Consider the following 25,240-nt stretch of genomic DNA (forward strand, 5'->3'; position numbering starts at 1 on the left):
AATGTATATGTGACACATTCTTGTCATTATGTTTTACTGTCATAGATGAAAATTTTAATTAAAATGTTAAGTAAATAAAACCATAGTTATTTCACGGTTGTTTATGTTATAGTTATAGTACTAAAAACATTTGTAATGCAAAGAAAAATTGATGCTACGTACTATGCCCAAATAGTATGTACTGCTTTTTTATAGGAAACTATAAACATTTGAGTGCATTGAAAGAGACGGGACATACTAAATGTAATTTTGACTAATAAACGTTGGTGTAATTTATTCACCATCATTATGTCATTATTCACACATATATTAAAGGGGACATATCATAAAAATCTGATTTTTTTTCCATGTATAAGTGCTATAATTGGGGCCCCAGTGCTTCTAACAACCTAGAAAAAGTGAAAAAGATCAACCCAGTACCTTCCTTTTGGTAAACCATTCTCTGCAAGCATGTAAAAAATAGGTCATTGAAATTTGACTCCCCTGTGATGTCAGAAGGGGATAATATTGCCCCTTAATCTGCACTATCCAACCACAACACTGCCATTTAGTGCAGAGATCAGCTCATTTGCATTTTAAAGGACACACCCAAAAACTGCACATTTTTGCTCACACCTGCAAAATGGAAATTTTAGCATGCTATAATAAATTATCTATATTATATTTTGAGCTAAAACTTAACATACGCACTCTGGAGACACCATAGATTTATTTAACATTTTTAAAAAGTCTTGTGAAATGTCCCCTTTAATGGGGGATACAAATTTACAAAAAGTTTACGTTTTATTTTGAAAGAAATGTGTCATTTTACGAGTTGGACATTTTGGCTCAAACCATTCCTCTGCATGAGCCAAAATGGCGTCGGTTTCTTGGCTCAGACGTAAACAGCCTCGGTTTCCTTCTCAGAAAGGAAGACCAGGGCAACTGGAGGAATCACAGCGACGCGATGGGAACGAACAGTCTTGGTTTTGATTAAACCTTTTTTATTACAAATCTCCATCAATTTTGAGGAAAATCAGGAAAACGTATCTGCTATTTACATTTTTCGCCATTAATATGTTGCAGTATATTTGATTATATGCGTTTTTTTCCTGAGCAGCATTTGTGCCTGCAGAGTTGTTAGCGTGCCAGCTAACATGCTAAATGAGACGATTAGCCGAATAAAAAATATAAATGCATGTGATTTAACACAAATGGTCTGTTTATTTGATAACTGTCGTTTACAAACACGATTGAAGAGTTTTTCGGGTGCGTTTACAGCAGTTTTGCGATGAAACTGTGTCTTGTTTTGCTTGTATATCGAACCAAGCTGGTTCATCAGCTAGCCGATAGAAAATACGTTTTGAACGCATACACGTGATTAATCCTGATTTATTGAACTTAAACAACATATTATTAAATATGTTACGTATTTAATTACCATATGAATTGTATCTGTATGAAAGGCGTTGTGAAATGTAAAATTGTAAAATGGTTTCTGTCGCCGTTAACGTTACATCAAAACGCATGTAACTCGCTCGGAAACATGGTGACAATTTTAGTTTCATGCGTTTGTTGTAACAAGTCTTATATACATCTACTAAGTGTTTTGTAAATTGCAGGAAAATCTTGGGTTTGTTAAAGAGCCACCGACCCGGGCCTCAGTCCGCGGTCTTGAGTTGAACAGTCGTCCGATATCAGAGCGACTGCGTCGGTGTGAGTAACAGAGCCTGACCGCTCATAATGGGAGACAGTAGAGGTGAGGCAGTTGTTATTTTATATCCGGATGTGACTTCTCACCCATGCAGTTAAATTTATACTTTGTGTTTTTTGTTTGCATTTCTCGGTGTAATATTGTGTTGTGTGGTATTAAAACAGATGGGTGTGTTTATTTAGGTATTATTTAGAGCATAGCTTTGTATGTTTTTCATAATAAAGCCTGTAAGGATGGTAATATCTTTTGATTTAATTGCTAATTTTCTAATATCTTTTACAGATTTTGTTCAATTTAAAGTTCTGAGCACAACTGTGTCTGGCTATTACAGTGCAATTCTATATTGTAGACGTAGAGGCTTTTACTACTGCCTTGAATGAATAATAATGTATTAGCAGTAGCTAACTTACATTTAAACCGTATGATATTATTTCATATATTTTTCTCTTACTGCAGATTCCCGCAGTCCAGACAGCTCATCCGTATCCTCACCCCCATCAGGCCAGCGTTCGCCACCACTGACCCCATCAGCCGCCTCCATGACCTCTCTGCCACCCATGACATCAGCGGTGAACAGTCCCATCAGCAGCATGGGCTCACCTTTCTCAGTCATCAGCTCCTCTCTGGGTTCTCCCTGCCTTCCTGGAACTCCTTCTGTGGGCTATGGCCCCATCAGCAGTCCACAGGTGTGCACATCTGTGTTATACCTGACAGTCAGACTTAAAATTTTTGCCCTGCTGGTAGTAGAGTGGGTGAAGAAACCCTGCTTTAAAGGGTTAGTTCGCTCCAAAATAAAAATTTTAGATAACTTACGCCTGTGTTGTTCCAAACACGCGAGTCCTTAGATAGTCTTGGAAATAAATTTTTTGATATTTTTGATGAAACCCGGGAGGCTTGTAACTGTCCCGTATGCTGCTAATGCCACCTACAATATTCAAGCCCAAAATTGAATGAAAGAAATCGCCATCAGTGGTTTAATTAGAATATTATGAAGCGACAAAACACTTTTGGGTGCAAAGTAAACAAAACGAACAACTTTATTCTACAACTTGTTCTCCTTGTTGGCGTGTTTACGAGCAGACTACGAGTATCACAACGTGAACACGTAATCTGCGTGGTGCTTTGCAATTACGCCAGGAGGTGGCTTTTATGGCAACTACGAGTTTAAGCCGTGCTTGTGAACATGCCAATGAGGAAAACAAATTGTTAAATAAATTTGTTAGTTTTTGTTTTGCGAATATAGCAGAATCTTGGCATGCAAACCACTTCTGTTTTATTTAGAAAATCTAGGTTTTACTTTACGGTTACTGTCCATAATATAGCAGTAAGAACTAAGCAAAACCAGCTGAGCTGCAGAGTTTCGGGGTTTGATTCACCAAGAGGTTGCCGGTTCCAAAGTTTTAAAATCCCAGTTTATGCGCAGAGGTAATTTCAGGTTTTCCCCCTAAAACGGTTAATCTTTAACAGATGATTGGGTATTTTGACCTTTCTCTTAAATACTTTGTTCAACGGTTTTTGCAGTTCCAAATATTCGTAAATTTTAGTTGTAAATTTTTGTTTTAACAATACAAGCTAGTAATTCGGTAGTTTTGGAGACCAGGGTAATAAAAGTGCCGCCTCTCGCCATAAACTTTCCTGCCCCCCTCATCACTGCGTTTTTGCTTCACAGATCATGTTTCCCAGAAATATGGAGGTGAGACCTTGTACCCTTTTTCATGCAGTTCCTCCCCCTCTCATGCTCTCCAAGCTTTCTCTTGTTCATGCATATGTCTCTGTTTGGATGATTATCTACCTAAAAATGTAATCAAAATAAAAATCCTAATCACCTCAGAGGGTTTGAATATGTGATTTGGGCAAATGGTTGAAACTATCTGGTTGTTTTCAGTTAACAAGGGTTTAGAGCTAATCAGGCATGTGTTACTGATCAATGTCAATTAACATGCAGTGTTATTACTTTGCGATTTGAATTTCAAGTAATGCGTTTTGATTCGTCATAAGGAAACATCTTTTAACGACTTAACTTTAACTTTTTGTTTTCTTTACTGCAAACTTAACACTTTCTCCATCTTTCCACTCCTCGCTCTTGTCAGATCAACTCTACCGTGTCCATGTCGGGCCTGCACGCTGTCAGCAGCTCTGATGATGTGAAGCCACCATATGGTTTAAAACCGCTGTCCTCCCACAGCCCCGGGCCCATGGTCTCACAGAAACGCTTGTGTGCCATTTGTGGGGATCGATCATCTGGTATGTCCCACACGACACGCATACACAAGTTTGAACTAAAAACCAAACTGACTAAATGTGTATAGACTAAAAGCCTCTTGTAGGCTACCCTAATGTAAATAGTTTTTCCTTAAACATCGAAAATTATCTTCTTTCAACTTAAGGTTTGCATTGAATATGTTTGTCATCGGTGCAAAAACAGTATTAAAGGCGCAATATGTAAGATTTACGTAAACCAGTATTACGAAAACGACACACTGTGCCTTTTAATTTTAATACACATTTTTTAATTGTAATGTTGAACTGTATATTTATTTGTTATGTTATAGTTTAATTGTCTACATTAATGCTGTTGACAGTTAATTTTACCTTTCTCTCATTCTGCTTCTCACCAGGTAAGCACTATGGAGTTTACAGCTGTGAGGGCTGCAAGGGCTTTTTCAAACGCACAGTGAGGAAGGACCTGAGCTACACGTGCAGAGACAACAAGGACTGTATGGTGGATAAACGTCAGAGGAACCGCTGCCAGTACTGCCGCTACCAGAAGTGCCTGGCCATGGGGATGAAGAGAGAAGGTAAGAAGCAGAGCACCCCATCCCATCTCACACATACACATAACACAAAATCCAGAAAAGAGGTTCTCAAATCCTAGAGGTAAGAAGAGTGGTCAACCGATATAGGTTTTTCAGTGCACAATGCCAAAATTTAGAGTTCAGAGTTGTAAATGGTGATAGAGTACGGTCTAATGTCTGCTAAAATCAGAACTGGCAAATGAGATGGTACATAATTTTGCCAATTTAAATTACATGTCAAATTTGACATGTAACTTGGTTAAAATTGTAATTAAACTCCACATTATTTGGAAGTTATCCATTGACAATGCCTAAGGGTTGGTACTTGATAGCTTATTTTAATTGGGAAAGCAGGTGACCCCAACTTGCCAGATATTCCCACTCTGGCCGATATATCGGTTTATCACACATTTAAAGAGGGAAAAAGAGAGCAAGTGCTTTCTAGTGCAGAAGTTGAAACAAAAGACAAAGAAGAATTAAAGGATGTATATACGAAGAGCTCAGATGCAAACCCACTAAGTGCGTCTGACGTGTATGTATATATAAATATATAAATTATCATTTTTTTATAGACTCTTAAAGGGACATTGCAGTTTTTTGGAAGTGTGCTCATTTTCCAGCTGCCCTGGAGTTGAACATTTGATTTTTGCATTTTTGGAATCCATTCAGCCAATCTCTGGGTGTGGTGGTACCACTTTTGGCATGGCTTGGCGCGGTCCATTGAGTCTGATTGGACCATTAGCATCGAGCTCAAAAATAACCAAAGTTAGTTTTGATGTTTTTCCTATTTGGAACTTGGCTCTTCTGTAGTTACATCGTGTACTGGGACCGACAGAAAATTTAAAGTTGTGATTTTCTAGGCAGATATGGCTAGGAACTATACTCTCATTCTGGTGTAATAATCAATGCATTTTGCTGATGTAACATGGCTGTAGCAGGCGTAGTGATATTACGCACTGTCCGAAAATAGTCCCCTGCTATTGAAAGTAACCAAAATCGCAGCTTTTAATTTTCCGGCATTCTTAGTACACGGGTAAATTCAGAAGTGTCAAGTTTTAAATAGGAAAAATACTGAAACTCTTTGGTTATTTTTTAGCGCAATGCTAATGGTCTAATCAGATTCAATGGATTGTGCTAAACTATGCTAAAAGTGCTAGCGCCAGACCCGGAGTCAGCTGAATAGATTCCAAAACGGTAAGAATCAAATGTTTAACTCTAGGGGAGCTGGAAAATGAGCATATTTTCAAAAAAGTGGAATGTCCCTTTAATGGATTCTGCCAACAAACCAATATTTCTGAATGACCCGAGTAATGTTGGGATTAAGGGGATTTGATGAATGTGTAATACGTGCCAAGAGCATTCAGGTAATATCATTCTCATTTTTGACGAAGGTGACATTTAGCTGCTTTTGCATCTGAGCTCCTCATATGTTTATTGAGAATTAGACGGTGGAGTTGTGTAACTTTCACACAGATTGTTAACTGTGATAGTAAGAGGAAATTGTCATAAACATCACAGTACATAGCAAAGAGGAGAGAAGGGGGGGGGGGATGTTGTCACCACTAACACCTGTCCCCCTCTGTCCCTCTTTTTTTCCTCTCGTTCTCTCTTTCTCCCTCTCCTTCTGTAGTGGTCCAAGATGAACGACAACGATGTAAGGAGAAAACAGGGAGAGGGGGTGTTTGTGTTTGTATGAATGCATAATTGGAAAAGTCTGTATTAAAGTCCTGTAGCAACTTTGCCATAAGAAGGGGTCATATTTATAAGTAACATGTTTGGTGTCAGATACTGTATGGTTTTTAAGTCCACTATGCTTCAGTAAAAGCATCCTTACAAAATCTGCATTGCATTGTTATTTTCATGTGACCCTGTCTGTGAATTTCAGGCTAAAGTCTCAATCTAATTATGAGATTAGAAGCATCAAAGTTTGATTTTAATCATTAATTTGACATTGATATGGTCTTACTAAGTCAATACTAAAGATATCAAGGTTATATTTAAACAAAATGTTCTTTACACTAAGATTCTGAAAACAGTAAGTCACATAAGTTTTTTTTTTAGGAGTTTTTACAGGCAGGGTCACATATAAACTGTGCATCCTGTAAATCCTGGTCCTGCAGGGCCACTGTGAGTTTAGTTCCAACCCTAATTAAACACACCTGAAAAATCAAAGCGTCCAAAACCGCCTTCTTTCATACTATAACGTAGGTGAAAAGCACTACTTTGCCTACTGTATAATATGGTGCATTCCTTCGCGGCCCACCCAAAGAAAATTTATGACAAAAACTGTTCTAAAAAAATGTTTTTAATTAAACAAAACATATTAAGTTATACAAAGTAGTGCTGTTGGTTAGTAGCCTTATTTTTATTAGGTTTAATTACGTTCATTTATCATGAATTCTGTGTATTTTATAAAATGTCATAAAACTGGGGCCCCCCTGGCACCATCTCGCGGCCCCTTTGGGGGCCCCGGAGCCCAGTTTGAGAACCACTGGTCTACAGGATAACCTGGAAATGAAATGCAGGTATGTTTGATTAGGGTTGGGTCAGGTTTTGTGGTGTTTAGGAATAATTGTATGTTATACTAACTGGTTTTGTGCTTATAACATCCTCTGTGTGTTCCAAAAATATAGTTTTAATGCTATTTTTGGATGGGGAAATAATGAGCTCTCTACAGTTAACTTACATGTGTAGTATGTATGTAATAATTCATATTATATAAAGCTATTATACCCAATTTGATATTTTCTTATGACCCCATGATGCTATTATAAAGCCGAAATATATTAATACTGTAAGAATGCTGTTTTGAAAATCTGCATATATTTAAGCTTTTATTTTTTGTTAAAGACATGCAACAGGAGGACTTTAGTGTGTGAATGAATGTTTGAAACTAACCAGAAACTACATGTATCTGTATATCCCTGTGTCTCCCCCTTTTTTCATCTTCATCACTTGCCCTGTCTCCTGTCCTTTCATGTCCTTCGCTTTGTCCTGCATCTCCGTCTTTCCCTCCCTGTTCTTCCTCCACATTTCCCTGTGTGCGATGCAGCCGTTCAGGAGGAGCGTCAGAGAAACAAGGAGCGGGAAGGCGAGGTGGAGTCCACCAGTGCTGCCAACGAAGAAATGCCGGTCGAGAAAATTCTGGAGGCAGAGATGGCCGTTGAGCAGAAAACCGAGCTGCATGCGGATGGCAGCTCAGGGGGAAGTTCTGTGAGTAAAATAAGCGACTAAGAATTCACCCAAAGAATGAGAATTTTTATGAGAGAAGGTTTTTTTTCTTTTGTTACCCTAATTGTACTCCTGTTTTTTTCCTCGTCCCCATAGCCAAATGATCCGGTCACAAACATCTGCCAGGCCGCTGATAAACAGCTCTTCACTTTGGTTGAATGGGCGAAACGAATCCCTCACTTCAGTGAGCTCTCATTGGATGACCAAGTTATCCTGCTGCGAGCCGGTAAAATCCTCTCTCTGACCTTATAACATCTCAATGTTCTCCGTTTTAATACGTTTCTGGAAAAACACTATCCTCTATTGTTAAAACTAGATTATTGCATTTAGTAGGGGCCTTTTAAAGGATTAGTCAATTTTCTTAAAAAAAATCCAGCTAATTTACTCGCCACCATGCCATCCAAAATGTTGATTTCCCTCCTTGTTCAGTCAAGAAGAAACTCTGCTCCCCGAGGAAAACATTCCAGGATTTTTCTCATTCTAATGGACCCCAACACTTAACAGTTTTAATGCAGTTTAAAATTGCAGTTTTAAAGGACTCTAAATGATCTCAAATGAGGCATAAGGGTCTTATCTAGTGAAAAGATTGTCATTTTTGACAAGAAAAAAATATATGCAATTTTAAACCACAACTTATTGTCTTCTTCCGGTCCTGTGACATGCCAGCGTGACCTCACGTAATATGTCATCGCGTCAAGAGGTCACGGATGACGTATCGAAACTATGCCCCGGTGTTAAGTGTGGAGAAAGAGGACCGCTCCGACGTTGTTCTTTTTGGAATGATACTAATGTCTTCGTGTCAGTTTATTGTTTAAACTGGTCCGCAAATGTGCGTTTCATATACCTTTTGAAGTCATTACGCCACTTAGTGAGGTCGCGTTGGCTCGTCACACAGCCGGAGGAAGAAGATAAGTTGTGGTTTAAAAGTGCTTTTTTTTCTTGGCAAAAAAATGACAATCGTTGCGCTAGATAAGACCCTTATGCCTTGTATGCCTTGTTTGGGATCATTTAGAGTCCTTTGAAACTGCAATTTTAAACTGCATTCAAACTGTTAAGTGTTGGGGTCCATTAAAGTCCATGAGAAAAATGAGAAAAATCCTGGAATGTTTTCCTCAAAAATCATAATTTCTTCTCGAATGAACAAAGAAAGACGTCAACATTTTGGAAGACATGGTGGTGAGTAAATTATCTGGATTCTTAAAAAAAATGTGACTTATCCTTTAATATAAATATTCTAGCTGATGTCATAAATGATTATATAGAAGATAATATAGTATCCAATATTATAAACATTTGCTGTTCGGTCAACTTTTTTTACACTAGAAATTTTAATCTAGTTTTGTTTTAACGGTACATTCACACAGGACAGAAGCGTTAATGCTTGACGGAAGGCTTGTCTGAAGCGTGGCCAACAGCCAATCACAGTGGCGCTACACATGCTCTGGTCTTCCATAAACATAATTGGCTAGCTCTGCATAGATTATTTACACAAGGCGATCTGATTAGCTGACACATGCATTGCCGCTTGAAAAGTTAAGATATGTTCAACTTCTGACGCAAGCAACGGCAGTGAATCAGCGCAGACGGATCCACAATTCAGTTCAGCAAAGCGTGACGTCACCCATTAAAATTAAATGGGAACCGTCAACGCTTACGCCTCGTGTGAATGTACCGTAACTTACTTATTGCGTTAAAGGAATAGGTTGATCATAAAGGAACAATCTACTCACAGTCTTACCCACAATCCTTTCTGCCTTCCAGGCTGGAATGAGCTTCTGATCGCCTCATTTTCTCATCGCTCCATCACGGTGAAGGACGGCATTCTGCTGGCCACCGGTCTCCACGTGCACAGGAACAGTGCTCACAGCGCAGGGGTGGGAGCCATTTTTGACAGGTAATAATCACATCCAATAACCACATACAGGAGAACATGGGCACAGTGGGCAGTATTTTTGCTTTACTTAGACTGCTTTATGTGTATGTAGTTGGTATTGGTTGCATATTTTTGCAGGTATCTAAATTTCAAATTCTTTTAGGGTAATAGTTTTAAGCTACAGATGAGTTTTTCTGTAATTATATTCTAGACAAAAATTCTAGCTATTAAATACTAAAGCAAATAAGTAATTTTCGAAATAAATTTCTAGAAAGTGCAGAGACCTTCGCTTTAAAAAAAAAAAAAAACACAGTAGCAGTGTTCTTACAAAAGTCAATTTTTTTGTCCCTACTTTAGGTTTTAAAGGAATAGTCTACTCATTTTCAATATTAAAATATGTTATTACCTTAACTAAGAATTGTTGATGCATCCCTCGATCATCTGTGTGCGTGGAGCGCGCTGCGGCGCTTCGATGGCATTTGGCTTGGCCCCATTCATTCGGTGGTGCCATTTGGAGATGGAGTTGGAGGTGACCGGGCACATCAACGTTTTTCCTGTTTAGGACGAGTAGTTATACGAGCAAGTTTGGTGGTACAAAATAAAACGTAGCGCTTTTCTAAGCGGATTTAAAAGAGGAACTATATTTTATGGCGTAATAGCACTTTTGGGAGTAGTTCGACTCGCCTGAAAAGTCCGCTCCCCTTCTCACTCTCATAATGGGAGAGGGAGGGTGTTACTGCGCCGAGTTGAAGTACTCCCAAAAGTGCCACCACGCCACAAAACACAGTTCCTCTTTTAAATCCGCTTAGAAAAGCGCTGCGTTTTGTTTTGTACCACCAAACTTGCTCGTATAACTACTCGTCTTAAATAGGAAAAACGTTGATGTGTTTGGTCACTTCTAACTTTATCTCTAAATGGTACCATTGAATGAATGGGGCTAAGCTAAATGCTATCGAAGCGTCGTAGCGCGCTCCAGCGCTTACGTGCACGCACACAGATGATAGAGGGATGTATCAACAATTCTTAGTTAAGGTAATAACATATTTTAATATTGAAAATGAGTAGACTATTCCTTTAAACTACAAGTACACTGGCAGGTTTTTTGCTGATATCAGACTTTGACAATATAGACAAAAAAAATTATCATTCATATAATATGGTTATAATACTGAAGTTATAATACTTCAGCTTTACATTGTATGTAAATAAAATAGTAGAAATCGAGTCTATGCTCATGAAACATGACGCCTGTGGTTCTTAGTTCTCGTTTAAAGTCACAAGGTGGTTTGCTTTTTCCTGTGGCATGACAAAAGATAAAGATCTTCTACCCCCCGACATTCTGCTGGCTTGTAGTTGCGTCTTTGGCTGACGTGACGCTGCTGTAAACAAAACGCTTTCTAGAATGACGCAGCACGACCCGAAAGGACACACGACACATGCACATACAAACACGCAGACGTGCACCAACTCTCCTCTGCTTATAGTCTGTGAAACACACTACTCCTCTGATTTAACTCTTAAATAACATCACAGCGCACACATTTGAACCCAGTGCTCTGTGAATAGCAGTTTTGTTGCATTGTTATTCCAAGAAACAAAACTTAAAACTCCTCAAGACTCCACATTTTGTCTTTGTTTTGTCCTGTGCAAATCCAGGAATAGCAAGCTACAGGCTGTTGTTTTACATTAGCTTTAATCCCATTGTTTTCTGCTATAGTGTGCTGTGATGTTCATATGATGTGCTGTCATTTGTAGCCGTTAATTGTCATAATGTCTCTGCTTCAGAAAAACGCTTTCCGTCCTTGTGCTGTGCTGCTGTTCATGTCATTCTTGTTTTGCAGCGCTTCATTGTCTCTGTCAGCCAGTAGCTATGTGATGTGTGTGCTTTCTGCTTTGCATTCATTGGCTCATGCTTTAGATGCCATTTAACCCTTTGTGCAGACTCGTGTGCTTCCTTTTTAATCATTTTGACGTGCAAATGATTGTGTAAGCATGCAGTTCATTACTGAAATGTTGAAGGGATAGTTCGGCCAGGGATGATGTTGAGCCCATGGTTTGCTTACCCCGAGGCCGTCCGAGATGCATATGTCCATCATTTTTCGGACAGGCACATTTTGAGTTGTTTTAGAAAATGTTTTAGATCTTTCACTTAATCAAATGTAAAGTTATGGGGTCCACAAAGTCCCAGAGATGTGCATCTATCCTTCACAAAATGGATCCAAGTGGCTCCACGATGATAAACAAGGGTCTTCTGTGAATAATCTGCGTGGTGTTGTTGTAGAAATATCCATATTTATAATGAAAATAACTAGTTTCCGTTAGCGGCTCCATCTTAGACTCATCTGTATTCATGAGAGTGTATTAGCATAGTGTATGGACTTGTCTTAGTGACGTATGACAAATGCGGAGGGCGTTGGCACAAAGCAGCAGCAAAGAAACCTCCGTAAACGGCGTACGCTCTCATCTTGAATGCGGACGCGACTAAGATGCCGGCATTACCGGAAGCTAGTTGTTTTCGTTTAGAAAGTTTTAAATGTGAATATTTCTAAAACAAAACAGCGCGGATTACCTGGAGTCGATTGGATTTCTTTGGGGAGGGATATGTGCACATTTTTTGGACTTGAAGGAGCTGGACCCTGTAGCTTTACTGTAGCAGCTGGAAGATGTGAGACATCTGGAGTAGCTGAAAGTGTGTTTGTCTGGAGAATTGTGGGCGTCTGCGTCTCGGACGGCTTCGGGGTGAGTGAATCATGGGTTAGTGTCATTTTTGCCCGAATTATCCCTTTAAACTATGAATATCTACTCATTTATGTAGTATGTAGGTTTTAAAGGGATCCTCCACTTAAAAAAAAAAAAATGGGCTCGTTTTCCATCTTCCCTGGAATCCAGTGTTTGGAATCCATTCGGCCGATCCCCGGGTCTGGCGTTACCACTTTTGGCGTGGCTTGGCATGGTCCGTTGAGTCTGATTGGACCATTGGCATCGCGCTCAAAAATGACCAAAGAGTGTCTATATTTGATATTACGCAGTGCCCGAAAATAGTCCTCAGCTATAGAAAGTTACCAAGGGGACTATTTTCGTGTGCTCCATAATATCAAATATCGAAACTCTTTGGTCATTTTTGAGCGTGATGCTAATGGTCTAATCAGATTCAATGGATTATGCTAAGCTATATTACAGCAGCAAAGTCCTTGATTATTACGCCAGAATGAGAAAATAGTTCCTAGCCATATCGGCCTAGATTTTTTTTTTATTCTTAGACGGTCTTAGTACACGATGCTACTACATAAGAGTGAAGTTTTAAATAAGAAAAATATCTAAACCAGTGGTCTCAAACTCCCGGCCCGCGGGCCATTTGCGGCCCGCCCTCCCCCTCTCTGCGGCCCGCGTCACCTTTCAAAAATATAACAAAATCTGGCCCGCAGAAAGATTTTTATTCACTTTGTTTTATATTCGTTTAATTTTTTATTTAAACGTTCAAGTGTTCGTTCACATGTCGCGTCTAACAACGCGTTAAAACGAGTCAAAGCATTTACTTTCCAAAGTGCTCGGGAGCGGAAGTTGCGCTCCGTGGCGTGGGTCGCGTCACCCGTTGATACGCAGCCATGAACCGCGCACGCTCCGTGATGTCGAGGATAACGGAATGCGTGATCGGATTTTAATTCCTCAACTGAACCTCGCGCCAATCATATCACTCAACATGCGATCAGTTAATCTGGTCGGGACTTTGTGTAGTGTTTGTCCAGAGAAGATTTGTTACTTCCGGCTGGATACTCAGAAGATCGAGCTGGGGTGGGGTTAGTTCACATCAACAAGTCACAGCATCTAATGGAGACACCGCATAGAGAGGCAGAGCGGTAGATGTAATGCAACACATTTTAAACTACAGATAAGAAAAGAGCCATCAAAGTGCCCAGGTTAAGAAAAGAGAAAAGATGTGGAGAAATGTACAGAAGATAAAAGTATGTATACTGCTATATATAATGAAGTATAATATATTATCATGTAGCTAAGCTTACTATTCAATTACACATAGAGCAGTATTATTATTTTTTTCTGTCCAACTAGCTTATATAACATGGACTACCCATTCAAAAGTTATGGGATCACTTTCACTTATTAATATTTTCCCACATATAATAGAAAATTAATTAAAACTGAAATAACAAAGAACATAATGAAGTCTATACTATGACCGAAAACAATCCAAAATAAATCAAAACAGAAACACTTACTGGTGGTAATTTTTTATAATAGTTTATAAATGTATACAGAAATTTAATTTGTTAGTTTAGTGCAAGGTTATAATAGGTCTTAGTTAAGATAAGGTCAAGAAAAAATGTACTTACTTTTATAAAGTAATGTATATTAAAAAGATAAAACCACTGCTTATATATTTTCAAGTATTATTATACATTAAATAATAGAAATAAAACATGACATTTACAGAAATATTGTACTTTGAACGTTAAAATAGCACTGCGGCCCCCCGATGAAATTTCTGTCTTAGAAATGGCCCCAAGCCAGTTTGAGTTTGAGACCCCTGATCTAAACTCTTTGGTCATTTTTGAGTGCGATGCTAATGGTCTATAGCCTGGTCCAACCAGACTCTTGTACATTCATTTCATTTGTACAGAGAGTCTGGCCACGCTCCATTGCAAAGCGTTACTTCTGTTTAGGAGGGTCCTGTGTTGAAGTTTAAAACTATTGGATCTGCCCAGAGTCACTCTGAATCTGCCATAACCAATCGCTAACGTTTGGCTGTGACGTATGTCACTCAGTATGGCGTCATCGTTCTTAGCTACCCCCCTCTGTTCGCTGATTGGACCTGCAGATTTTTGCCGGAGAAAACGAAACTCTACACAGCAGTCCCAGATGTTGTACTGAAGCAAAATGAAAATTAAGCGGAATCACGTAGGAGGGCGGAGCCAGGCTAAATGGTCTAATCGGATTCAATGGATTGTGCTAAGCTATGCTGGGAGTGCTGGCGCCAGACTCTGAGATCGGCTGAATGGATTTCAAAACAGTAAAAATCAAATGTTTAACTCTAGGGAAGCTGGAAAATGAGCCTGTTTTCAAAAAAAGTGGAGTGTCCCTTTAACAATAAGGATATATTCAGTTTTGCCCAGCAAATGTTTCACTGGCCCACCATGACACAAATTGTATGTAAAATTATATTTAACGCAATATTGTATAATGTTTTCCAACATATTTTACACATTTATGCATTTATTAGATGCTTTTATCCAAAACTATAAAATCCAACCTGTTCTTTAGTATGTGGCTTGCCTGGGAATCGAACCCACAACCGTTGAGCTGCTAATGCAACGCTCCACCAGTTGAGCTAAAGGAACACCTATAAATTTTTACTTTACTAGTTTATCAGTTTTGATAATTTGTAATAATGCTTTGACTATTAACAGGTACAATGTAGTGCAGTAACAGCTACAATTTGCAAGAAAATGATGCAATGTTGTTTAAAACATTTTTAAATTAAGAGATTTTGCAAAACATCAACGCTCAAAACATTAAAGAAAGCCAAATGTTTTTCTTTGTGCCATTTGTATTGTTTCATCCTAACCCAAATTTTTCCAGCATATTTGTTGTATTTGTGCTGTGCTGGGAATTGTCATTTCAAGCTTCGCTCACAGTGTGATTTCCTCTTAACAAGAGCCTGTAGCTTGTTACTCTTTGAACTGGGCCTACGCGGACTCTCACCATCTGCCTGGGCCTTTCTGGAGCGAGGAGACATTATATAATAATGAAATGTGTACTGACGTTCTAATAACACATTGTGATTGAATACACAGGGAGAGTGCGCACAATGCAGAGGTTGGGGCCATATTCGACAGGTAATAACACTCCGCCACATGCCATAAACTAAGCAGCAGTCAGGAAATCCTATAACTTAAGAGTTTGTTTTCAATAGCGTTATGTCTGGGGCGGTTTGGGGCAGGTAAAGACCCAACTGACCTGTGTGTGTGTGTGTCCTGTATGTGTGTGTTTGAGTGTGGAAACGGGACTCACAACACTAGCCGGAGTGACTGATGTTTTATGTTGCATGCTTTGTCGAATTGTGTTAATATCATGATTTTGTCCTATGAGCAGAAATGTGAAGCTGTTACGTAGTTACCAAGGAATTTCTTTTGTATATAAATCGATCCATTTTTTTTTCCCTGTTAATTTGTTTGACCTCAAACATTAACTTCAAACCTCTTCTTTTTTTGTCTGCATTTCCCTTCCTGCTTTCATCCCTCGCTCCTTCCCTTCCCCAATTTAATGGTGTCAGGGTGCTGACAGAGCTGGTGAGCAAGATGAGGGACATGCAGATGGACAAAACAGAGTTGGGCTGTTTGAGAGCCATTATCCTTTTCAACCCAGGTGAGATTATTTTTAAATTTGCCTCTCGATGTATATAAATAAACACCATTATTGAATGTGAATGCATCCTGTTGACCCGACTGAGAATAATGCTTCTTAAATTTTGGGAAACCTGGAAAATATCTCTGTTGGTAATGTAATTTTGGCAGCTGATTGCAATTATATGGTTTGTATTTTTTTTTTGCAGATGCAAAGGGATTGTCAAGCCCAAGCGAGGTGGAGTTACTGAGAGAGAAAGTCTATGCATCACTGGAGGCTTATTGTAAACAGAGATATCCTGACCAGCAGGGAAGGTAACTCCATTTAACTCGCACACATGTTGCTTCTAAACCCGAAATTTAGGTATGTGCAGCATGCTGACTGTTTTCAGAAATATATATGCTGTATACACCAGTCCCTCCAGAAAAACGTGATTATGCGATCGCATGATTCATTGCATAATCAGCCAAATCCGCATTTATTGCATTTTTTAAATACGACGCAATTTCGCAGCATAAATTGCAGATTTATGCTCACAAAAAATATGCGGGGCTTGCATGATTTCATAATCCCCGCATTTTCGTAGCAAAAGTCATATATATCTTAGCAGAAAGTTGAAAAATTATGCATTTACTAAACACATGGGCAGCCATGTCCCCTGTTGTCATGGGAATGTTAGGAACCGACGTAATTACACGAAGTGAACATCAATCAAAAGCTGCAAACAGTTTTTGCAAGTTCCCGAAATTTTGGCAAGTTGCATAAATATCCTGCATATTCCATCGCAATTTTTTAAAAAACGTGCCAAGGATTTTTGCCCGCAACAATCACAAAAAACTGTTTTTCTGGAAGGACTGATACACAGCATACTCTGATGTCTCACGTAGCCAGACAGAAAAGCAGATGTCTGGAGTTTGTAGCAGCTTTCATTGGCCAAGAACCCACACAGCTTGAAACATATGAAACAAAACATTTAAAACTTCTGTTATTGCATAATGCATATTGTTTTTTTAGGGGCAGTCGTAGCCTTGTGGTTAGATAGTCAGGCCTGTAACTCGCCCCTGATGTGTTTGTGTTTACTACTCATGAAATGCAGATGTCACATTTTGAGTATTCATTCCATACTTGACAAACATGTCACTTTTACTTAGTCTATTAAAATATAACAATAAACATAGTGGGCATGCTGTGTATACCATGCAGGGCTCCAAACTAACATTTGAGAGAGGTGGCACTGGCGCCACCAAGTTGTACAGCTGGTGGCGCTGGGCCTCAATTTGGTGGCACCAGTCACTGGGTGGTGTAAAAATAAACACTAAAACTACGTCTAAACATGTTTAATGCATTAATAAATGTATTACAAATACAGATTTTTTTTCTTTATATACATACATTATTTTTTTAACTTTGCCATACTCTTAAAATATATTTGGCTTCCTGTAAATCATAAAATTTACAATCAACTTTTTCTTACTTTGTTGTAAAAGCTTCAGGCTACATTAAAGTTATTGCGGAGGATTTTCTTTTCCGGGTGGATCATCAAGACTATTGGTCTTCCTAGTTGTCAATCAGGAGTGTTGCGCAATTGCATTTTTTTTTAAAGTGAAGGCGGTTCTTTCTATAATTCGAGAAAATCCTCCGCTACACCTTTAAGACAGAGTAAAGAAATCATATTCTTTTGCTTTAATCACTACAAAATGTCTCCATGCACTCTGTAGATATAATTTGCCAGGACCTTAAAACCTAATCTGAGGTACTGAGCACAATGTTTTACATCTTTTCTGACTTCTAGCGTGAATACGCAGTGTACAGCGCTATCTTTAGGCTTTCATTGATAAAACTAAAGCAGCTGATCTCTGCGTCTTTAATTAGTTTTATTTTGCGAGCGTGTGGAAGTTGCGCGAGATTGTTTCATTAATTGTGCTGATATATCACAGAAAGCTCTTACATATTCATGTGCAAAATACTGTTCATCATGTTTACTTACAACACAAGCAGTGGACTCTTGACGTAATATTAGTTTGCTGCAATTTAAACCCGTCATTTCTCCCACTCGCGTTTAAACGAAAGTCCACAGACCTCCACTAAAAGTAATCAGGACAGAAGCGGTCGAAAGTGGACAAAAGAGACAGATTTAGAGAGGTGATATGCACCTGAGATAAGAGGAGCAGCAACAGGAGAGAGTGACTGGATGCGCCGTGAACGTAATCGCCTGCGCATTATATTAATATAATTATATATAAAAATTTTGCAGTCACGCCAGTGCAACCTTTAATAAGTAGTCGCATAGGCAGGAAAATTACTCGCAAAATGCGACTATTTACTTGCAGTCTGGAGCCCTGTCATGCATTGTTGTATTCTGTTCCAAACGTAGTTTAACCATAATCTTGCTAAAACTGCAGCTGAATTAAGTTTAATCTCTTTGCTTTCAGATTTGCTAAACTCCTCCTCCGACTGCCAGCACTGCGTTCTATTGGCTTAAAGTGTCTGGAGCACCTGTTCTTCTTTAAGCTGATCGGCGACACCCCAATCGATACCTTCTTAATGGAGATGCTTGAAGCTCCTCATCAGCTGACCTAGTCTGCACCGTTCTTGATCCGGATCAGTCCGGTTTGCACCAGGGTATCGCAGTCCCCCTGGACTCTGGGGCTTTACTGTGTCTCACTTTCCATTTACACCTTTCCCATTTATCCCCACTGCACCTTTAAACCAGTACAGCCCCAAAAAGGACTTCAGCTGTCTAAAAAAACAATCTTGTTTTCCATGTAATGTTTTACAGAGAGATCTTATTTTTCAACTTAAATCTTAAACTTCAGTTTAAAGACTTCAACTTCCAGTTTTCAGATCTTAGGTTTCTAGATGTTACGTTGAATGCACAAACTGTACTTTTTTTCGTTTTGCGCTGCAGTTAAATAGTCTGCCGGCTGAACACAGTGCATGTGTTGACTGGGGTGAGAATTTTTATCCAGCGAGCCCTTTGGCTGGTACGAATCGTTTCGTTAGTCCCAGATTGCAATGTGACTCTGGAATACTGCTAACATGTTATATTCGGGCTTTAACCTTGAAATCAGACTTTGTACTGTACTCATGAAATGAGTCATTTAAAAATGGCATTGACTTTTTTGGCTTGCTGCATCTGGCCCATATGAAATGCAGGCCAAAGTTTTACATTTGTGAATAATGTATGCAGGCTTTTAACGGTGGGGCATGAATTTTTGATCATGCACCAATGAAAGCCTAAAGGCACAGAATCTCGCAGGAAAATCCTGCTCTTTATGCGGCAATAGGAGGGTCGACCTTGTTTTTATTTTTTTGTTTTGTTTTCCCTAATGGGAATGTTATTAAAGTTGTTAAGAGATTTTTGGTACCTTCTAGAGGACCATGTACCTTCTGCCATTTTCATATTTCCCAATCTTTTTGATATTTTCCTCTCCAATTCCTCATTTAGGAAATCCACACCACCCCCCTCGGAAAAAAATAGATATTTATGAAGTGTGTGTGCTGTGATGTATGAATATGTCCAACCACTCTCGTCCTTCTCTTGCTTTAGGACACTTTTTTGTTTTGTGTGTATTCAACGGTGAAGAAATCGGTTTGTAAGCAAGCTCCTGGTACTTACGATGGCATAGAAAACAACAAGTTTTCAGGTAGAAATTCATAAAGGACCTTTTACATTCCATCCGTACAGGTCACAATGCTTATCTCATAGCAGATAGCTTATTCCTGAAGCTCACTAGTTTGTCTGTAAACGTGTCTGTCCTATTCAGGGAGACTAGAATCACATAGCAGTACAAGTTCTGTGAACAGCCATTGCTGCGAAAGGTCACAACCAGCATACTTTACAATCTCTATGCATTTAAGGAGGGTAGCATAGTCTTGGGTAGCATTGTTTGGTCGTTAAGCATGATCATTTATTGAGCACACGCACCAGTATTGATGATGGGTCTTCATATTAACCTGTTGGTTTTTAGGGGTTCAAGCCAAAATGTGTAATTTTCAGTAATTTTAGGTAGTGACTTGGTCAAATACTGACAGTATTTGGAGATTTTAGCAAATGTTCCCATCTGTTTTGGTGCTAATAATGACAAAGGTTAGAAATAAATGTTAACATCAGTATTAACATCGAACTAACCCACCAGAGCATAACACGCACCAATGATTAAAATATGCAATGTACTCAAATAAGCTTGAATTTGATATATACCCAGATCAACACTTCTCATCTTGAAGTGTAGTGTTGATCTATATACAGTAGGGATGCTCCGATCAATGCCGATCTCCACTAATAATACGTGGCCGATCACTATTCTGAATCGGGACAGCCGATCTTATTACAGCTATTTCATGTACTGCGGCTTTTGATCAGTAAGTCCTTATCGATCTAAAATCACTGTTAGTTTGAGTCGTTTATAACATGCATTTGAAAAAGCAACACTCGTCAAACATAATTATTAAACATATTCTTTATTATCATGAAAATACCTGAAAAGGTTTGAAGAACAGCAATATAAATATATCCTTCAGCCATTTCATGGAGCTGCGTGTGTTAGTGATGGTCGTTTTCGAAGCACTGCTTCATGTAGTGATGGTCGTTTTCGAAGCACTGCTTCATGAGGCTTCGAAACATTTACGAATCTTTTGTTTCGAATCAGTGGTTCGGAGCTTGTTTCAAACTGGCCCAAGTCACGCAATTTTAGCAAACAAGGCTTCATTACGTCACAACTGTTTCAAACGTTTTGAAAATCCAATGGTTCACCACTAGGGGGAGTTGATCACAAATGACCATATGTTTAGGTGAACTCGGGTCAGTTTTATTATGCAAGTTCAATTAAAACATTTATCCTTCGGACTAATAACACTACCATTTTGTCTACTTTTTGTTTATAGACAGATTTAATGACAAAAATGTACATAAATAAAAGGGTAGTTAGTTTTAATCATAATTTAAATAATTTTTTTAAACATTTTAAATAAAATCTTGCTATTATTTTGTAAAAAAAAAGTGTAAAATGTTTGGACATATCTGCTTTTACACTATTTTGACCAGCAGGGGTCGCCACCGTGTGTGGTGTTTCGAACTGCTTCGAAAAACTGAATCAATTTTCGAAGCAATTGGTTCAATTGATTCGAAGCTTCGAAAAGCTTCGTTTCTCCCATCACTAGCGTGTGTATTGTTCTTCGTCTACAGCGCATTTTGAGTTTCTGCACGAGAGCGCCCCCTGGCTTTTGGATGTAGCGGCATTTCACCGTAATTCATTGAGAAACATAGCAAGCATTATCGGCCGATCGATCGGAGCATCCCTAATATACAGATTCCTATTTGAACAGTTTTATACATTAATCAGGTGCTTAATTTACTAAGTATAATTAATAACATGCAGAATTTTAACTTTAGCTACAGGTTTTAGCTTGCAAATAATTTTGAAGAATTAATTTGTGCTGTATGCCACTATACATGCTTGCCATTACATGTGACTAAATCCAGACTTCCAATTAAAGCTGCGTTCCTTTATAACAGTTGTTTCTTTTTGCCATCCCTTCCTGTGTTTCCTTTTGTTTTGTACCGTTGGAGAGAGATCCTGTCTTGCGGTTTTTACAATGTGAATCACGACCGATTTGTTGATACTTAACAGTTTAGGTTTCTCGTATCTGTGAGCGTGTATGAGTGCGTGTGTGTGTAATAGGTGCCCTGTTTTTTTTTTAGACTTTACCAATTTGTAAAGATTTCCTTAAAATAGTGCAATGTACCCATCTCTTATTACTTGATTCCAGTTTACCGTTATTGAAATCGTGAAACTTTCACATGGCCGACCCTCCCTGTATTTTAGGGTCCACTTTTTCTCCCCTTTGTTACTTTATCATACTCGTGTCATTTAAGAGCCTTTACATTAGTTTAAAAATGAATAGATTGAATAATATAAGGCTCACACAGGCTTTTCACTGTCTCAGCCGCAAATACCCATGATGCACCTGAAACGATATGATACTGCCAAACAGGTGCGAGTCGTCTTATGGGTGTTCCTGACCCCAAATGGTTGACTGTGTACTGTGATGATCACTAAACGGAGCCCCTTTTATATCTATTTATATAGAGTTGAGCCGATCGGACGTTTAAAATGAAAAAGAGGGTTCTGTTTGTGCTTTGTACTTAGGCCATGGTGCTGCAATTTTCGTCAGGTGTGGAAAGCCCTCCTGTTTGTGTATTTGAAGCCGCGCGGCGCTCTGAAATATGCACAGTGCAAACTTGAATTAATCTCTGCCTGAGAATGACGTGGTTGTGCATGTTGCCGTCTGAGAGCTGATTCACTTTTATCTTCATTGTCGCTTATCAGTGAATGTTTGTTTGCTTCTTTAAAGAAAGATATGCATACGACGCAAGAGTGAAGTCGAAGCTTTTGCCAAGGTGGAGTGGTTGTCACGAAACCTTTTTTTAAACATGTCCAGGTCACGTTTTGTTTCAAAATTAATAGAAAGCTTTTGTTGCTTTTAAAAGTTCAGTTTTTCATAATTGTACATTTGATAAATAACATTGTATTCCACTTATGACCATTAAGAATAATGGAAATATATTTTAAAAACATTTGTGGGGGTAAATGTGTTTGCTTGTGAAAACATTGAAAATCGTACTGGTCTAATAAATAGACCATTATGCATTTTTTCAATTTTGTTTTGAAATGTGATCTGGACATGTTTTTATTCAATTCACTCATACATTGATGTGTTGAATGAAATTACAGTTGAATGGGGAGGGATTGTTTTTGTATTAAATGGGTGGGATTATGAAGATGGTGATTGTTTAAGATTGTTTAATGGGAGCTTAAAAGACTCCAAACTTGAAATGAAAGAACTTTCTTAATTACACCCACCAAAAAGAAACTTTTTTTGCTTCTCGCTGTGTTTTCCTATGCTTTACATCTTTGTGTATCCTGATGTATTAGTGCAAAAACTATTATTTGGGGTGTTTTCCCCTTACGCCCTTCTCTCTTTACTTTTTCTGTCTAGTTTCTAATCTGTCCAGCAATTGTGGAAGTAATTGAGTGTACTGAGCGTGAAGAAAGAAGTTTGTTTTTTCTTCTTTTGCTTTGTCATTAATTCAAAATCTGTTTTTGTTGGATGTATCATGTGTAAGTAAAGGTTTTATTACAGCACAGTTGTGTGAAAGTTTCTTTGTTCTGCATCAGTCGCTTTCAACTTGAAAACATCCTAAAAATAACTATTAACTTTTCCAACTCAATGGCCTGCCTGAATTGGAGATTAAATGTTTTAGTATATTGTGTTTATTTTTGGTAGATGCCACAATTATTATTTAACTTTTTTTCTTGATATTAAGTGTAATAGTATCAGCATTGTATGAAATGCTGTTTTTCGAAATGCTTATTTGTTGTTAGTGTATTTTTGTCATATTAAATAGGAAACTACATGTAATGTTTGTATTTTTAAAAATATCTCCTTTGACTCTTAAAACAGCAACAGCAATTGAATTTGCGTTTGCGCATTTTCATAGACACCTTTATCTATTGTGAAAGAAAGAATGTAACATTTTGTAAAATCAGCCAACAAAAAGCATGGAAAGAGTAAAGTTGATGCATAGCTTTAAGTATTGCTAAAATGTTATTAAAATTTGTAAAAAAAAAAAAAGAAATTAAGGAAATAGTGACAAATTAAACAACAGGTACAGTGTGCATCATAAATGTTTATTAGTTCTAGTTTGGAAATTAACTCTGGACCGGTCACATACCCTTAAACTGTAATGTTCACTCTCTAATGCATTCCATTTGGCTTGTAAACTGATCTTGTCTTTACTAAAAGAGATGTCAGTTAGATTTAAAGGTTGGTAGATTTTTGTTTTTATATGGGTTCACCGGGTGCATAGGTGAGTTTTTGTGGTATTCAGTCCAGCAGGACCCCCGGGCCTCGGGCGACTTCTGGCGCTGCAGTTCCCGATGTGTCCGTTAGAGGGAGAACTTCTGTAAGTCCAGTAGTAGACTACCACTCTGGTAATGTACCAGTAATGTTATTTCACCACCTTAACGTCTTCTCTTCTCCCTCTTTCTCTAAAATTTAGGTCACGCGCTCATAAACGCCAGTCAAAGGGTGTGGTCTACTTTATGCGGCGCTGCGCACATTGATCTGCATATTATCACACCCTATGGGGTTATGCTTCGAATCGCCCTCGCGATACTTTGACGTCATACGCTGATCGGTCTGCGCAGCTCTGTATGAAGTCAAACACGCCTAAAACGCATGACGTGAGGCTAAACGTGAATCATGAATGAAAGTTTTGACTTAGAAAGATTTAATAAAATATCCAGCTTTTTAATAGCCTCAAATATACCTGGCTTCATCCCATATTATGACCGTATGACGCTCTGGAAATTGCGTAATACTTTTGCCATAAAAAAGAACTAAAATGTTTAGTATGCGTAGTGTTTAACTTCAAGTGCATGAACCAGCAGAGACATTTCTCTTCTTTGGCTTTGCCCAGTGTGCTAAAGATGCGCGTGTAGTCCCTCTGTCCACCGGTAGGCGGCGCTGTATCAATGACTCCTCTGTATTGAAATGATTTGCTCTTATATTTGCCCAGTGAACTCGAATTATTTACTATTTTGTTTGCAACCAGAGACATTTCTGTCATATTTTTCAGCTCTAAGCACAACAAGCCTGGTTACTATCCTTTAGCTTAACTGGTAGAGCATTGCTTTAGGATAGCAAAGGTCATGGGTTTTTGATTCCCAGGAAACAGATACTGATGAAATGTATACACATGCGTACACATGAATATGCATGTTATACCCATCAGAAAAATTCTCCAAATTCTATAGCCTGCATCTGTTGCCAATTTTTTTTTCCTTTGTAAATCTCTTAACAAAATTAAAGCTGTCGTACTGAAAGAAACTTTTCTTATCAGCTAAACCAGCAGTGCAAGGTGAATCCAGGGCAAAAAAACATTGCTATCCCCGATTCACTATGATTTCCCAGCAGACCATATGCAGGCATAATATTCCAGATTCAATAATGAGACATCACATGCCATTATTATTTTCATTATTGCCATTTTGTTTATTGTTACACCAGTAATATGGAAGTGGACCAGATATATTAAGTCATACTTAATATGATATGTTTTGATAGTGGTTTATGTCTATTACTTTCTTGACTTTGTGCATATTTTTGGCACCATTTATGTTTTGCAGAAGCTTTGGCTTTTTATAATTGTTTCAACATTAGCTTGGTTTGCATTGCAGTAAAAAATGAATGCATGTTTGTTGTTGAGTAAAATATAGACAA

At 38.4% G+C, this 25,240-nt stretch overlaps 1 protein-coding gene across 8 annotated transcripts; it reads left to right on the plus strand.

The window, feature by feature from the left end:
- The first annotated feature begins 860 nt into the window (after nucleotides 1-860).
- Nucleotides 861-23,100, plus strand: rxrba (retinoid x receptor, beta a). Of its 8 annotated transcripts, XR_012359794.1 has the most exons (15): nucleotides 861-1,008; nucleotides 1,600-1,738; nucleotides 2,150-2,379; nucleotides 3,363-3,386; nucleotides 3,784-3,937; nucleotides 4,312-4,491; nucleotides 6,119-6,142; nucleotides 7,541-7,701; nucleotides 7,816-7,945; nucleotides 9,481-9,613; nucleotides 15,403-15,444; nucleotides 15,882-15,973; nucleotides 16,161-16,266; nucleotides 18,385-20,534; nucleotides 20,568-23,100. XR_012359794.1 is itself a non-coding variant. In XM_073858531.1 (14 exons), the coding sequence occupies exons 2-14, from the start codon at nucleotides 1,723-1,725 to the stop codon at nucleotides 18,530-18,532; spliced, it is 1,440 nt and encodes a 479-aa protein (XP_073714632.1). In that variant the 5' UTR covers nucleotides 861-1,008; nucleotides 1,600-1,722; the 3' UTR covers nucleotides 18,533-23,100. The 8 variants fall into 8 exon arrangements, 7 of the variants coding, with proteins under 7 accessions (XP_073714632.1, XP_073714635.1, XP_073714634.1 ...); XM_073858531.1 differs by having other exon boundaries at nucleotides 18,385-23,100; XM_073858534.1 differs by lacking the exon at nucleotides 15,403-15,444 and having other exon boundaries at nucleotides 18,385-23,100.
- Nucleotides 23,101-25,240: the final 2,140 nt, after the last annotated feature.

Source organism: Misgurnus anguillicaudatus, chromosome 20, assembly GCF_027580225.2.
Source record: "Misgurnus anguillicaudatus chromosome 20, ASM2758022v2, whole genome shotgun sequence".
Taxonomy (NCBI): domain Eukaryota; kingdom Metazoa; phylum Chordata; class Actinopteri; order Cypriniformes; family Cobitidae; genus Misgurnus; species Misgurnus anguillicaudatus.